A 16,428-nucleotide genomic window follows, 5' to 3' on the forward strand; every position below is an offset into this window, starting at 1 on the left:
GTACATATTATTTGAAAATTTCGATTTTCTGACATATTTCTGATCCTACATATGCCAGCAGAGAACATACCATGAATATTTAAAGACTAGAACAACTTAAAGTGCAATCCTGGCAGAAGCAAATTATGCAAAAGCTTTATGTTCTGATAAGCCCTAGTGAAGTTTAGAAAAATATAACACACATCAGAATTTGATTAATAATGTTTTATACAAAGAAAAAATAATTATTATTAAAAGACCAACTACATATTAAATATCATAAAACACTTTTATTTCAAATACAAACTTTATACACACAAGAGTCATAAACATCAGGTAATAATATCAAAAAAATATTTGACATATAAAATAAATAGATTACCACACGCTTAGAATACTATAATTCTTAAAACCTTTAAGCAACAACTTTTCACGTTTCATATTTTTCTTTTCTTTTTACAAGTTTAAAGTGCGTAGGCAAAATAGTGAGTTATTACAAAGGTCATTTTAATTATTCTTTTATGTTCATTGCAATGTTTAAGATGGGTTTTCTTAACAGTTTGTATGCCAATCTACAGTCCAGATGGTAAAAATACATTCCAGCTTCTTCCAAAATTAAAATTTTTGACTTTATTATAGTTTGCAGTTTCACATAGAAAGCATGTTTGCTTAAAATACTTGCTAAATAAAAAATTTTATTACATAATTTTTGTTTTGTTTATTTTCTTAAGAACTTGTAAGCAAAGATTAGAGTATTAGTTAAAAAACCCAATCACAATCCTAAACAATGGTATGCAGGAGCAAAAAAGGAAGAGAAAAAAAGTATTAGCAAATTTTTTCTTCTCATACCAAATAATATTTTTTTTTCTTTCTGCATTTCATATATTTGTAAAAATTAGAAATAATTAAAGTTAGAGAGAATAAGATAAACATAACAAAAAGTTATCAACATGACTACTAAAGGGAAAACAAGGTTAGAAGAGTATAGTTGATAAGTTCTGGAAGAAGGAAAGAGTCTGGTAAAAATCACAAAACTGGATTGGTCTGTATATAATTTTTAATAGATTTAATTTGAGATATTTTCAGGAAATGACTTACATACCAAATAGAATTTGCCCTTTAATATTGAACATATTAAATACATTATTTTTCAAGTGGTATTCTTATTATGTTTAAATTTAAGTGTGTATTTCTTGATATACATAAGGGAAAAAGTAAAAATGAAATTAATTTGCAAAAACCCAATAAATACATTAAAAAATAAGGCAAGTTATTAAACATATGAATATAAATTAGGAAGTAAAGAAATAAGTTGTTTTCAGTAAGGACTAGTTAATAATATTACAAGTAATTTATTAAAGGTAGAAATAAACAACTTATTTTGCAATTAAATAGAAAAATATTATTAGTTAATATAAATAGTTCAATACTTTTCAGAAGTTAAAATGTAAAGTTATGACACAATAATAAAAAAACGGTGTAGTTCAACATATATATATGGAATGATTTTCACACAGTATTGGTGAAACCCCTATTGGGCGGTGCTGCTTGTTCAGGTTTTTTCCGAAACGAGTTAAACATCTGAAACAAATAAAAATAATAGAAAAAATGAAATTTTAATGATTTGTATAAAAGTTATTGATACCACACATTAAAAACTAACATTAACTTATTTTAATTATCAGCTTTACATTATTCTTCAGTGGCAAAAAGTTTCTATGAACACTGTAATTTTTTTCACTACTGAAGATGTGTGCAATTGCATTTATGTAAAAAAAATAAATTAAATATAGTGAAATTAATTGTAAAAAAGGCAAACTTAACTATTATCAGAGAATGGCCCATATATTTTACGAATGGCTGGAAGAACTTCCGATTCTTCCAGTGTAATTCTATTTAAAATTAAATTTTATTCTTAATCATTTAAAACTCTAAATACCATATCATGATGTTATAAATAAATGTAATATTTTTTTAGCACAATTTATTTACAAAACAAACACAAAGAAAGAATTCACCTGAATTCTTTCACAATATTTAAACCGTTTAAAAGATCAAATATATTCAAAATTTACTTTGCTCCCATATTTTATAACTAAAATAAAAAATAAATCTACAATAACAAATTATAGCAAAAAAAGTCATATAAATGAAATAAATTCAACAAAAACATCTCGTAAGCATAATGAAAGTTTTAATCATAATTTAATTTATACTTAAACAAAAGAATCCACGCAGTCATATGATACAATACATTCAAATAGAATACACGTTATGAGCAAAAATGCAAGGAGTTCAACTAAACAGGGTTCCCACTCAATTTCAGAAAAAAAAAAAAATTCCCTGACTTTTCCAGGTAAATTTCAATGAAAATCCATACCGTATTTTATCTATACTACGAAATTTTTCATCAGAAAATTAGCATTCTTTTATTTGCTATGCCAAGTATTAGATTTTTTGTGTAAAATAAATATCATAATATGAGGAAGGAAGCATTTCAGTATGTCTAAAATGTAAAATTTTTTCAACAAATAACTGTAACAGATATTAGAATTATTTAACTCGAATCTCAATAACTAAGTATTTTAAGACTGGTTTTTTTCCAGGTATAATAAAGGAATTTTCCAGGTTTTTGTAAGAAAATTTCAACTTTCCCCGACTATTCCGATTTTTGGAGTCGAAATAAAATTCCCTTGGGAACCCTGACTAAAGCATCTCTTGAGCACAATGAGTGTTTTAATCCTAATTTAATCTGTACATAAACAAGAAAATTAATGCCTGATAATTGAGAAATTATACAGAATGATAAAATTAAGAAACAATATAAGGGCTATGCAATCTCAATAACTGAGTATTTTAAGACTGGTTTTTTTTCAGGTACGAGGGTGTTTCGAAAAGTAAAGATACACCGTAGGCCAGAGGAAAAGAAAAATTTTGGCGAGCAAGTTGGCAACACAGGATTTAACCTTGAACCGTTAGCTTTCTCCTTGCGGTCCTTCGGCATTTCAACGTTGATTCTGGTTGGAGTAGGTCGTGTTTAAAATGGTTGCGGCTATTCAGAATCCCGCCAAATGCAAAGTGCGCTCCGTCATACGTTTTCTTCATGCAAAAGGTCAGAGACCAGCGGATATTCACAAAGAAATTGCTTCTGTTTTTGGGAACGTTATGAATAGACAAAATGTAATGAAGTGGTGTAGTCATTTCTCTGAAGGTAGGACCGATATTCATGACGAACAAAGAATATGTTGGCCATCTGTGATGCCCTTCTTCAGAGAACGGAGAAAGCAATTCGTGCAAATAGACGTCTCAAATTGAAAGAACTGCGTCAGATCATACCGGAAATGTCAATGACAACTCTTTACGAAGTTGTGACTGTCAAGTTAGGGTACAGGAAATTGTGTGCGCGCTGGGTTTTAAAAATGTTAACAGAAGACCACAAAAAGAAAAGGATGGGCTTTGCACTCGACTTCCTCACACGCTATGCAGAAGCAGGCGATGAGTTCCTTGATCACATTGTGACAGGTGATGAGACGTGGGTTTATCACCATACACCTGAATCCAAGCAACAATCAATGCAATGTCGCCATTCGAATTCACCCAAAGCCAAGAATTTCAAAACTTCGATTTCAGCGAAAAAAAATCATGGTTTCTGCTTTTTGGGACAGACAAGGCATTCTTCTGTTAGAATTTATGCCTCCCGGAACGGCAATTAATGCTGCTGCATACTGTCAGACTTTGAAACGTCTTTGAAGGGCAATTCAAAACAAACGCAGGGGAATGCTGATAAATGGAGTACGCTCGCTTCATGACAACGCTCGGCCTCACACAGCACTCGTAACCAAAGCACTACTCAAACAAATCAAATGGCAAGTATTGGACCATCCGCCATACAGCCCGGACCTTGCGCCCAGCGACTTCCATTTATTCCCTTACCTGAAGTCACATCTTGGAGGAAAATCATTCCACGACGATGATGAGATCAAAGATGAAGTAGAAATGTGGTTCCGATAACAGGCGGCAACCTTCTATGACTGTGGGATACAAAAGCTTGTGCACAGACTTAACAAATGTTTGGATAACGGGGGTGATAATGTCGAAAAATAATAAATAATCAAGTTAATAAGATGTAACTGACGTTTTCTAAATGAATGTTTTTTTTTTAAGGAATGCGATCCATTGTATCTTTACTTTTTGAAACGCCCTCGTATAATGAAGGAATTTTCCAGGTTTTTGTAAGAAAATGGCAACTTTCCCTGATTTTTGGAGTTGAAATAAAATTCCCTTGGGAACCCTGACTAAAGCATCTATTGAGCACAATGAGTGTTTTAATACTAATTTAATCTGTACGTAAACAAGAAAATTAATGCTTGATAACTGAGAAATTATACAGAATGATAAAATTAAGAAACAATATAAGGGCTGTGCAAAAGAAAAGAGGACACATTTTTCAGCGAATTGGTTGATATAAATAGCACTCTTCTCTTTATAAACATGAATGCTGGTTTTGCCCAAACTATTCTATTTCTGATGGATTCTATTCTATGGAAGTTCACTTTTCAATAAAACAAACCTTATAATAACAGGCATATCTAAGACATTTCTACTCAAACAACAGTTGAGATTTACACAATGAATATTTACTTACATTAGAAATAACTTGTCTTCCCATCATATTTGAGACAACTGTACCAAATGATTCATTGCCACCCACTCTGCATCTTAGATAACCATATAAATTTGCTCCATTCAAAACAAGTGCAACAATAACAACAACCTGAAAAAAATTTATACTTCACTTTAAGTAACTTTTATCAATTAAATCATTACAAATGTCACTAGATTGTTCCAAAACTTTATGGTAATTTTTCCCCCCTTAAATATGGCAAACAGACAAAACATGTGAACTTGTAACAGACAAAATATGTGAGGCACAAGTAAGTGAAGAAGATGGCCAATTTTGAAACTGACGATTTTCAGCACTGTTGAATGAGGTGTGGAATCTAGAATAAACAATGGGATGTGGATGCACCTTTTTTAGGAATTAGTGGGGTTATTACAATAGGGACCAAGTGAGACATTGCAAAGAGGGAAAAAACCTGTTTAATCCAGAAAAGAATACACATGTTTCTTTTTTATAGAAAAGAGAAGAAAAAAAAGAATTAAGAAAAAAGGGTAGGGCTTATATGGGATATAAAGGAAAAAAAAAGGGCGGGCAGGGTGCAGCTCTCTTCAAGAAATGCAAAACATGAACACAGGTGTCATTTGATGCTAAAGTTGAGTGAACTTCTAATTTCATAGATTTGCAATATTTGATTGTTTCTAGCATTGGTTGCAAACACATAACAAAATAGTTACCAGAGGGCAACATTTGGTACTTATATGCAGTTATTTATGAAATGAAAGTTTTTATTTTAAAAAATGACCAGAATACAAGTGAGCTTTGAATGTAATATGGTTGCAATATTTGATTAAGTGTTCAACATATGACAAAAATGACGACAATAAAAATTAGCCACAAGTAGTTAGTCAAAGAGTAGTAGTAGTTAGTTAAAGAAATTGACAAAGATTAGGTTCAGATATATAACAAATCTGTTCCGAGGATAATCTGTTATGTATAATATACACAACTGTGCAAACCCTGTTAGCAAAAAATTTTCCACCATTGCAGAATTTTTGTATGAGATTCATTATAAACAAAAAAGGGTCGAAATTTCTTATTTTATGCCAAAGTCAATAGTTTTAAAATTTGTGGAAAATTTTTAAGCATAGCTCACTAAAAAAAAAAAAAATCTTCGAACTTGACCTGCAGATCAATCTTGCACAGATTGATATAAATATTTTGTTTCTCTGTCTTGCACAGCGGCACTTAATCCATGATTACGTCTTTGCTTTTGACTTTTAGGCATACTCAGAGATGCCAACTGCTCCAGACACATCAAAATAATTAAAAAAACGGTAAATAACTACAAAGTAAATTTTGCAAATATTTGACTATTTCTACTTGCTTTTTAAAAGGTACAGCCTGACAAATGTACGATAAAGTGGTGAATTTTATAAGCCTACAAATTATTTAGAAATAGTGGTAGATAAAAATCGACTAAATTCAATTTATTAAATAAAGAATCACAAATGATAAACTACCACTTTGAAACATATATTTGCTGTCCGGAGCAAGTTGGCATCTCTGCATACTAGTATTTATAATAAACAATGTAGAGTTTGTTTTCATAAAAATTAAGAAATTAATTAAAAAATTGGTGATATCAAAACAAATTTTGCCACAATAGGTGACGGCGAAAGGGTTAAGACTAGTTTCACGAGTTAATTAATATCGCGAAAATTAAAAGTTAATTACAATTGCTTACAGAAATTCTTCATTTTATCTAGGTTTGTATATGAGTAACAGAAACAAAATTAATAACAGTACATATAGGGAGAACATGATATAAGAAATGATAAAAAAAAAAAAAAAAAAAAGCTGGGACTCATTCCCCTCCAAAGGAAACCACCTATCTAAGTTGACCACAAACCTATTGTGCCGCAAGTGGTCAAATTCTGAATTATGCGTAAAAAAATAAACTTAAAGAAATAAGTATAAAGGTCATATACTTACAAACCATTTGACATTTAATCTGAAAAAACTAATGAAGAGGAGAATTGTCCATATAACTGGGCATATAATCAGGCCCAACCAAAATACTTGTGCTTCTGCTGCATCAGTAAGAGATGCCTCTTCAGCCTTTAATAAAAAAACACGAGATTATAATCAGATTAATAATACTATATTTTAGTCACAATAGTGACTATATATATTTATTTTAACTTATTTTTAATGCACTTTGACTAATTTTTCTCTTTTTTGGCTTTATATCTATACTGATGGCTCCTTCCAGGAAGGTTCTTCATATGGAGCAGGATTCTGTTGTGAAAACCTTATTTGAATGCTCAGCCTCAACTGGTAGAAATGCCACAAATTTAGAAACTGAGATAGAGGCAGTCAGTTACTCAACTATCCATTCGCAATACATCTCTAAATGATGCATTGTTTCTTGTTGATTCACAGTCAGCCAGCCTTTCACTTTGCCCTTTGTAAAGCAGCCAGTCAAAATGTGAAGAGAAAACCAAACAAAAAATTGATGAACTACTCAACTATGGTAGAGCAATTTTCTTCCAATGGATTCAAAGCGATAGCGGTATACCTGGAAACGAGATGGAAGATAGGAGAAAAAAAAAAAGATGCTCGCTTCTACAGTCTCCTTTTGCGCTTCCTTAGAATCAAATTACTTTCATCTATGTGAGGGCAACAACAAATTTGCAAAAACAACCAAACTACTGGTGATGCAAAAAAATGCGGTTCAGCCTTACTCTCATGAGCACCCCCAACAGACTTTAGAACACTCAATGGTCATGACTATCGCCAAAATCACATTCGTCATTTAGCAGGGTTGGCAAGATTTAAAACAATTTTTTTAAAAATATAAATCATTAAGATGAAAATATTTTTATGAATATATTCTTTAGGGTGCAATTCTTGTTAAAATCTGATTTCACTGATAATGAAGGTTTTATCCAGAGAATTAATGATAGGTTAAATTATTATAGTTCAAAATAGACAAATAAAATTCAAGACTAAAAATGGAGAAATGTACACCATTAAATTATAAATTTCAATTAGCCATATGTTAAACAATTAGCTGGTAATAAACAAATTTCAATTATACCCATTCAGTTTTATGTTTATTTGAATAAAGTGTTTTTAAATTATATTAAATATGTAGTTAGTGCTAACCAATGTTGATGAAAGATTTGTTCGGTCCAAAGAAACTTTGGAAAAATTCTTTTCCTTAATTTTTTATGATCGAAACTAATTTACTCTTCATTGGATATATCACACTGATAAAATGTCTTTAAAATTTTAGATTGTTTAGCATGAACAAAAATAAAAGCAATTTATTTCAGGGATTAGTTTGTAATAATCGAAAAATAATTTTGAAAACATATTAGCTTTGCTATTGTTTTTAAATAATATTAAGAACTATCAATATATTTTATCGAACAATTCGGCTGGTTAACATTTAAAAAAAAAAAAAAAAATCTGAATTAAATAAAAAAAATCCAATTTAAATGAGATAAATGTAAATTTTTTTTCCCTTAAAAAAAATCACGAATTTTGCTAATCCTGCCTTATAGGCATTTTCAACTCTCCTGACTGCCCTCTGTGTTCCACAAGAGAGGCTATGAATTTTAATCACTTAACAGCTTGCTCATCTTTGAGCAACATTACTATTCTTCAATTTTTAACAACTTTTATATGGAGGTTATTTTGTACTGGACTGCTAGAAATAAAATGGTTTAGTGGGTCAGTTTTTCAATATCAGAGAAAAATAATATGTTAGCCAATATCTTATATATTTAGATTTGCATAATGAACAAGTTTACAGTTATAAATAATTAAATTTAAGTTCACGAATGAATTAAACAAATGAAAAACTGTGCCTAAGAACTTACTTTTCTGGATTCAAATACCCAATGGCTTTTGCCTTCATCATCAACATAATTCCACCATCGTAAACCAACAAGAAGTCGCCCAGTTATGTTTTTGACAGTCCAAAAATCAAGAGACAGAAATAACACAATGGACACAAAACTTGATATGAAACTGTTGCTGAACCATCCACACAACAAATAAGTAATAAGAGCTAAAGATCGAAATGCTAGGTGGAAGAGTACAGCTAATGGGTGCCTACAAGCATGAAATTAAACAAATCTTATTAAGAAAGTAATAAATTTATTTTGTTATCAACAAGCAGATAAATTAAGACTAAGGGTTTGTCAATTATATACAGAGGAAAGTCCCATAACCAAAATTTTTAGAATTTCAGCAAATCAGGAAAATAGATTTCTCCAGATGACAGGTCATATAAGGTAAACAAACATTAAAACATCCTTATTTAATAAAAAAATACTAAATAGACAATAATTAATGTCAAGTTCAATCAACAACATATAAATCCACATGGTCTGCGTGGTTGCACTATTTTCGCAGCTTTTGTTACAGATTTCCACACGGTTTTTAAAATATTGTCATTTTAATATGCCATTGCAATGTACCGTTAATTTAGAATCATGCATTTCAGTTAGTTATTTTTTGATTAGCAATGATTACACAGTGAATTCACATGATTTAGTCGATCATTTTTTTGGTAGTTATTAAAAAGGTTTTTCACTCAGTATTTAAAATCTTATTGTTTTAATTGGATATTATTTCGTTGGCTAATTTTAAATTGCACATTTCGCACTCACTTATTGACAATTCATCCACATGGATTTATAATTCAATTTTTGTCAGGTATTGCTACGGATTTTCACAATTTAATAGAAAATCCTACTTTAGAAATTTCGAATCAAGCTTTGGAAGAATGACTTTTTGATGCACTTAATTTATGATGATTTTATTATCCATGTGGTTTTGTTGATAACATTTTCAACAGTTTGGGATCTTCACATACTTTTTAAAATTTTGTTTTAATTTTTAATATAATTCCGAATTGCGGTTTTGAATAATTGTATTTTGTTTGCATCATAGTGTTATGCTGGGATTTACTTCCGCCATGTCCAACTTTTTTCTCGTATTATCATGGAAATCAGATAAAAATTTAACAAAAATCAGAAGTTTGGTAAAAACCATCAAAAAGCAGAAATTAGCGGAGGTGCAAGTATAGCCTAAACAAAACTGATAAAAAATTACAAAATGAATTTTCATTTTTACAGTAAAACTTTTACCTATCTATTATTACTTAATTCCTACAATTTTGTTCAGTTAAATTTGTCTAGTCATGCCAAATTTACATTCCCAAAACCCCCGTGGCAGAAACACGGCGACACAGCGACATTGTCGCAGAAAGCGACTGAGTTCTTGCAGAAAGATTTTTTTTATTTGGGAAATAAAAATTTTTGGTTTGCTACAAGCAAAAGTTCTCAAAATAAATTCTGCAGAAACAGAAGCTGTTTTACCAACAAAAAAAAAATTATTTTCTTCAGAAACAAAAAATTTCTGCAGAAGCAATAATGGTTCTGCAAAATTTTTTTCTTACAGAATTGTTTTAAATATTTTTTTTTTCTAGCGTACCGCGGAAGGAGAAAGCGCTCGTTATTCTCCGTTAATCTCCAACACAAACAGTTACTAGATAAAAAGGGGAGAATTTTTTTCCCCTTTATTAAGCTATTTTTGGAAATTTGACAACTTCGGCCTCTATCGCTGGCGCAGTAATTTGCTTTGTGTTTTTTTATGAGAACAGAGCATTTTATACGCATGCGAAAAAAATCGCATCCAATGAGTATGGCTCTAATACCGATGTTTCAGTACTGATAAAGACTATTTCGTTTCGAGATGTTGAATAGACTTGAGCATATTGAGTCGGAAACTGCTTCTGCATACTTCGTGTGGAATCAGTGCTATATATTTACACAATACAGTGCGAAATCACAAGCGCTGTGTATTTTTTTTCGTTCTGAACTTAATCTGATCACGAAAAAAGTTTTATTTACCTCCTTTTTTTGAAAACAAAAATCTTTCAATAAGTCAGTACAATATTAATCGAATCTAATTAATTAGGTAAAATTAATTAGATGTAGAAAAAATTGAAACAAACATTGCTTTAATTTTTTTGCTTTTAGAATTCGGTTATAGTCAATACTATTTTATTATTTTGATTACTCAACTTCAATATTAATTTTTTCACCTGATTTGTTTCTGTACCTGATATAACTACTATAGTGAAACATTAAATCATACTGTTTTAAACTGATACTTCGAATTCAGTTATCTTGTTTTATAAATTTAATCTTATTGTCCATTCTTAGCTATTTCTATAAGTTCTATCTTATTACAGGTTCTGGGTAATCTTTATTTATGCTCTAGTAAGAATTTTTGTCAGCAGATCTATACATTTATAACTTTTCGTTATTATCGAAGATTATACAAATTTATACTTAAACAATTTAAACTTATTAAGAAATGTAAACTTATATTATGAAATTACAGTTTTATTCTATGCATGTAGACTTATTTTATAAACACGAATTTCATCTATTATTATAAATTCATTACACATACATTTATAACGATAAAAATATCTTGCAGAAAGATATTAGTTCTAATTAGGTTTGTCGCAGAAAGTCAGAAAAAATTCTGCCACAGGGCCCAAAACAAAATGGAATAACCTGTTCCCCATAACGACTTGCAGGAATTTATCTCTCTGTTAATTCTTATTTTTATAAGAACTTCACATTCAAATCTTCACCATTATAATACATTTTAAATTCTGAAAATATGAATTTGATAGTGGCGCGAGTTAACGGGAAGAATAGATATAATGGATTTGCTTAGTTGCTGGAAAATTCCTGGCGCTTTGTCTGTTTCAGCCTATAATCTGCACGGTCACTTTTCAGGAATAGTTATCTTCCACAGGTTATCCACGGATAATCAAATAAAAGTTATGGTAATATAAGTTTGGTAGGTTTTTTGTCCATAGCATGATTCACATTAATAACCATGGTCATGCATAGAACATGACTATACACTTTAAAAAAAATCATCATTTATTAGCAAGAAATATTGGGAGTCCCTGGTGTTTTTTAACAACATCAAAGAACCATGAAATGTAGAGCTTTTTTTAAATTTTAAATTGGTATTTTTTAGTAAATTTTAATAGTAATGTCTGAAAAAGAGAAAGTTTAAAATTAAAATGGAATCATTGTAGTAAATGAAGATGTTGGAAAACATACAAAATAGACCTTATTGGAGGATGTTTTCAAAAATACACACTCATATTATTAATTAAGGCAGATTATGTACATATAAAATTAAGATTACTTTCTGGTTAGAGCATTTGCATCATCTGAGAAGTGTAATGCTACATCATCAGGATTTCTCATCATTTTTCTAAAGTAAAAAAAAAGAAAAGTTTATTACAGGGAACAAAAAAAAGTAGAACTTAAAGTCCAGCCAACATTTAAAAACTTCGAATTTAAAAAAGTTCTAATAAAATATATTAAATTATTAGGATGTTGTAATTGGTTAATAACACTGAGAAATTTTTTTTTTTTGCATTTACACAAATTCTTACTTACAAAGATAAGAAAAAAGATTACTTACTAATAAAATAAAAATAATAATTTAGCAAAGCAAACAAAATTCTTTAATGAATTGTTATTTGGAAATTGGCACTGAAATTCATAAATTTTTTGCTGTGAAAATGCTTTATTTCCCAGACCATTTTCCAAAAAAAAAAAAAAAAAAACCCAGAAAATTATTTAGTTTTCTTTAAGTTTTTAAGTTAAAAATTAGATAAAATACATTAGTTTGAAGAAAAAAAAATTTCTTCCACTAGGGTCTGTGTGTGTGAAAGTAAACTGGGTATAAAATCAAGCTTTTTTTTAAAAGGAAATAAAAATCAAACGATCAAATTTATTTTACCAAAAATTTTGATGTATTTTATAAACATTAGATTCGTATATAATAAATATGAAGTATAATTTATCTATTTTGTTTGTTTGCTTACAATAATGCATTTGAAATAACATGTTTTGATATACCCATTTAATTCCAGAGCTGGGCAAAGTGGATATAATCCAAAAATTAGTACATATTTTATTAAAAAACATATGTAAATATTATTTACGAAATAATTCATAATAAATAGAATTTTAAAATTTATTCTTATATTTCTATGTAGATGTCCCTCTACCAGTTCAAACTGAAATAGTCTTAGCCGGTTTAAATGAAATTAGAAAAAAGTTCATCAGCAGCTTAAATTAACACATTGTATATGTAAACTAATATACTATTAACTGATCATAAGCAGATAATTTGTAAGCATTTAACTTTTATCAGTTTCCAAAACTGAATTAAAAATGCTCGCCACCATCCCAGTAAATGTCTCTATAAATATTAAATAATCTCAATATAAATAGAGAAAATATATGCTTTTAAACATATACCCACTGTCTTACTTTCCATGGAATTGTTCAAAATTCCTCTAAATAATATTGTATAAAAATATTTATTGCCAGAAAGCTAATAGAAAGCTGTTATAGGGGCCATACTCATTGTATCCGATAGCCCTTGACACACATGTAAGCATTTAGAAACTACATGATCCTGTATGAAGGATAGCATATTCAAATCACAAGCAGAGAGAATGCTCCCATCCTTAAAAACATTTATTTCTAAAGCAGTTCGTTAACTGAAATTTTTTTACAGGTACAGAAAATGGAAATTTGGGAAAAGCTGACATTTTCTGTTTGTTAAACGGATGAAATAGTTCGGCAATATTTTACCTAAAACACAAGCAAATAGAAGATACGAGGAAAATCTTTACTTAAAGACGCGAAGATCAATATTGAATATAAAAGGTAAACAGAAGATAAGAAGACTAAATTGAAAACTATAACTCAATTGCGTTTAAATAGCTAACTAAACTGAAATTAGTGCCAGTTACAAATGTTGGTTTTAATGTTATAGTGGAACAAAACAATACTCATGGAAAAAAAAATGTTTTTAAAAATGGCATTTTCTACTATAATTACAAAACTGTGGTCTTAGTTATAAACTAAAAATTGAATGCAAAGTAAAATAAGAACTATTATAGACTACGTCACCCAAAACAAAACGAATGTTATTAGTTAAAAGATTCCGATAAACACTGCATAAATAAAAGAAATCATAAATTGTATAAAATCACAAATTAATAAAAAAAAACTATGCTTTTCATTACATGTAAATCAATTCCTAAAATTTACAGCATATTTATCTCAATTTAAAATTAAAATATAAAACTTTTTATGATGTCTTATGAGCAGTCATCACATTACCGTCATAATAATGTTTACAGTTCTGCATTTATAGGGTTAAAGCGTTATTTAATGTTAGTTTCGCATTAACCACCCAAACGTACAAAATGATGTACCGCATTCATTGGAATGATATTTGGTTGGTTGTTTCACTACTATGGTGGTTTTATATGCGATTGCACGTGTCCCGCAGTGGACTAATCGTTAAGACACGGTTCCCAACAGATCACCGAAGTAAAGCATCACTGGCTGCAGTCAGTGTGCGGGTGGGTGACCACTTCGGTTAGTTTACGTAAAGCGTAACCTGTTCTACCGTAAAGTGCTTGACTTCGCGTGCAGGTCGTCGAGCTACCGAGGCAGGGGTGCCATCGCCTCTGCAGAGGATCGAAATTGTGATGTTGTTGATGTTCAACAACATCACAATTTCGATCCTCTGCAGAGGCTATGGCACTCCTGCTTCTGTAGAGGATCAAAATAGTGATGGCATGTCTTCGGATCATACTCAGGGATGTTTCCCAGACCGTCGCCAATAGCCCATTGTGCAGCTCCAGTGCAACGTAAATGAACTACAACAACTACAATGCGCTCGCACGTTAACGCGAAACGTGATTCACGCATGCGCGAGCACTTCACCTTACATTTAGTTTCGGCCTTTCTTACTGAATGCAGTTAACGCAATACCGATAATCGCAGATAAAATGAGTATTAATAATACTTTATTTACACAGCTCTAGACCTGCATAATGGACTATTGGCGACGGTCTAGAAAACATTCCTGAGGATGATCCGAAGACATGCCAACACAATTTTAATCCTTTGTAGAAGGGATGGCTCCCCCACTTTGGTAGCCTAATAGTTATAGCTCATTTACGTCGCATTAGAGCTGCACAATGGGCTATTGGCGACGGTCTGGGAAATATCCCTGAGGATGATTCAAAGACAAGCCATCACAATTTCGGTCCCCTGAAGAGGGGATGGCACCTCCGCTTCGGTAGCCCAACGACCTGCACTCGAAGTCGAGCACTTTACGGTAGAGCAGTTTAGCGAGGGCCAATACACCACACCCTCGGTCCTTACGCAGACTGATCCAAGTGGTCATCCACCCGCACACTGACCACAGCCAGTGATGCTTGATTTCGGAGATCTGCTGGGTACCGTGTCTTAACGATCAGTCCACTGCGGGACTTTGGTAACCCAACGACCCACTCGAAGTGGACCGAACATCTCTAACTTAAGAGTTAGATATCAGAAACTCTAGTCATGACCTATGCATTAATTTTCGTAACAATTCTATAGTTTGCTTAAAAGAGATTTTATCTCACATAATTTTTTTTAAAAAAAATAACTTTGTATTAAAAAATTATTAATAGAGACTAAATTGTTTTTTCTTTTTCTTTTTTTTTTAATTATTTTTTTTAAAATTTTTTTTTTAAACTTGAGAATTCGAATAGTGAAAATGCACGGTCTCATCAATCCGAATTTTATATTATCAACTTATGTCACTATGTGTAAACTTGAATATAACCCTAAAGGAGGTTTTCGCATTTATGTGTTTGTTTAACAAACTTTTAACGTTTACTTATGATTTGAGAATAAAACTATTAAATAGGGTCAAAAAGCCAGCGTAAAATGATTTGAAGGTTTAGTCTTCCATATAGAGTTCAACCTCGCAAGAAATTTTAACTGATCATGCAGTTTCAGTAAAAATTCAGTCTTAATCATCTTGTACATACTCTATAGTACAGTTGTATATATACTTTATCACAGGATGAAATAGCAAAAATTGTTTCAGTAATAAAAATGTAGTTTTCTTATTTTTATTTTTTTTTTAAATATTACTGCTCATTTTTAGGACATCAAATTTTTTAATGTATTTTAACCATTAATCAACGTTTGAATTGCTGTATCTGGCTACTAAGGAATGTATAGAAGTTTTCAATAAAGTATTTTAAATTTTCTATAGCTGTAACAAATGTAACGTCGGGGAGCTTTGTACTTTGGACGCATTTCATAATATGTGTTTAAAAAAATGGATACAGCTGCTCAAAATATGTGTTTAAAAAAATATACACAGCAATGCGCATTTACGAAAATGGGCACAATAACTTCAAACTTTTTTTTTATGAAAATGTTTTTCTTTTTTAAGGAATAAAATGGATTCAAATAAATTCGCAATGAGATGACCATTTGTCTAAATCACTTCGTAATTTTTTTTAAGAATTGGTTTCTTTTTTTAAAGAAATTTAAAGTTAACAGTTCTCTTTACATGCTTGTCCCAGGTTTTGTAATTTTATAATATCAGTATTAAATTGACATTGTACGAATTTAAAATTTTTTAAACTACTTAATCGTTTTGTGCACTGAATACGAAGACTATCCTGAAAAGTAGACTATCCATCAGTAAAAGTAGACTATCCATCAGTAAAAGTAGACTATCCATCAGTAAAATATCCGCCACCGAAGTTCCAGATTTGACCTGTAATGATTGTGTAAGTACCATTATGAAACGAAGTGCGGCATTTAGTTCTTAAATTTGGGTAGAACTTTAAAAAAGAACGTTTTTTACTGCGTCCATTTTCCTAAACACGCATTTTG

The 16,428-nt window shown here is 30.5% G+C and overlaps 1 protein-coding gene across 4 annotated transcripts; it reads right to left on the minus strand.

The window, feature by feature from the left end:
* Window positions 1–249: 249 nt before the first annotated feature.
* On the minus strand, window positions 250–14,077 carry LOC107440013 (Golgi apparatus membrane protein TVP23 homolog A). Of its 4 annotated transcripts, none has more exons than XM_016052777.5 (6): window positions 13,855–14,077; window positions 11,855–11,923; window positions 8,488–8,722; window positions 6,593–6,718; window positions 4,625–4,753; window positions 250–1,560 (listed from the first exon to the last, which is right to left on the minus strand). In XM_016052777.5, the coding sequence occupies exons 2-6, from the start codon at window positions 11,917–11,919 to the stop codon at window positions 1,489–1,491; spliced, it is 627 nt and encodes a 208-aa protein (XP_015908263.1). In that variant the 5' UTR covers window positions 11,920–11,923; window positions 13,855–14,077; the 3' UTR covers window positions 250–1,488. The 4 variants fall into 4 exon arrangements, with proteins under 4 accessions (XP_015908263.1, XP_015908261.1, XP_015908262.1 ...); XM_016052775.4 differs by having other exon boundaries at window positions 13,758–13,897; XM_016052776.5 differs by having other exon boundaries at window positions 13,642–13,879.
* Between the last annotated feature and the right edge of the window lie 2,351 nt (window positions 14,078–16,428).

This window comes from Parasteatoda tepidariorum, chromosome 7 (assembly GCF_982258835.1).
Source record: "Parasteatoda tepidariorum strain Cologne lab strain chromosome 7, Ptep-v5.0, whole genome shotgun sequence".
NCBI lineage: Eukaryota > Metazoa > Arthropoda > Arachnida > Araneae > Theridiidae > Parasteatoda > Parasteatoda tepidariorum.

Excerpts from the sequence above, each read along its gene's own strand:
- LOC107440013 (XM_016052777.5), bottom strand. The coding sequence starts at position 11,919 with ATGATGAGAAATCCTGATGATGTAGCATTACACTTCTCAGATGATGCA. Across the intron at positions 6,719-8,487 it reads GGGTATTTGAATCCAGAAAA|GCTGAAGAGGCATCTCTTAC; the intron begins GTAAGTTCTTAG and ends TTTTTATTAAAG. Across the intron at positions 1,561-4,624 it reads GAAGACAAGTTATTTCTAAT|ATGTTTAACTCGTTTCGGAA; the intron begins GTAAGTAAATAT and ends TATTTGTTTCAG.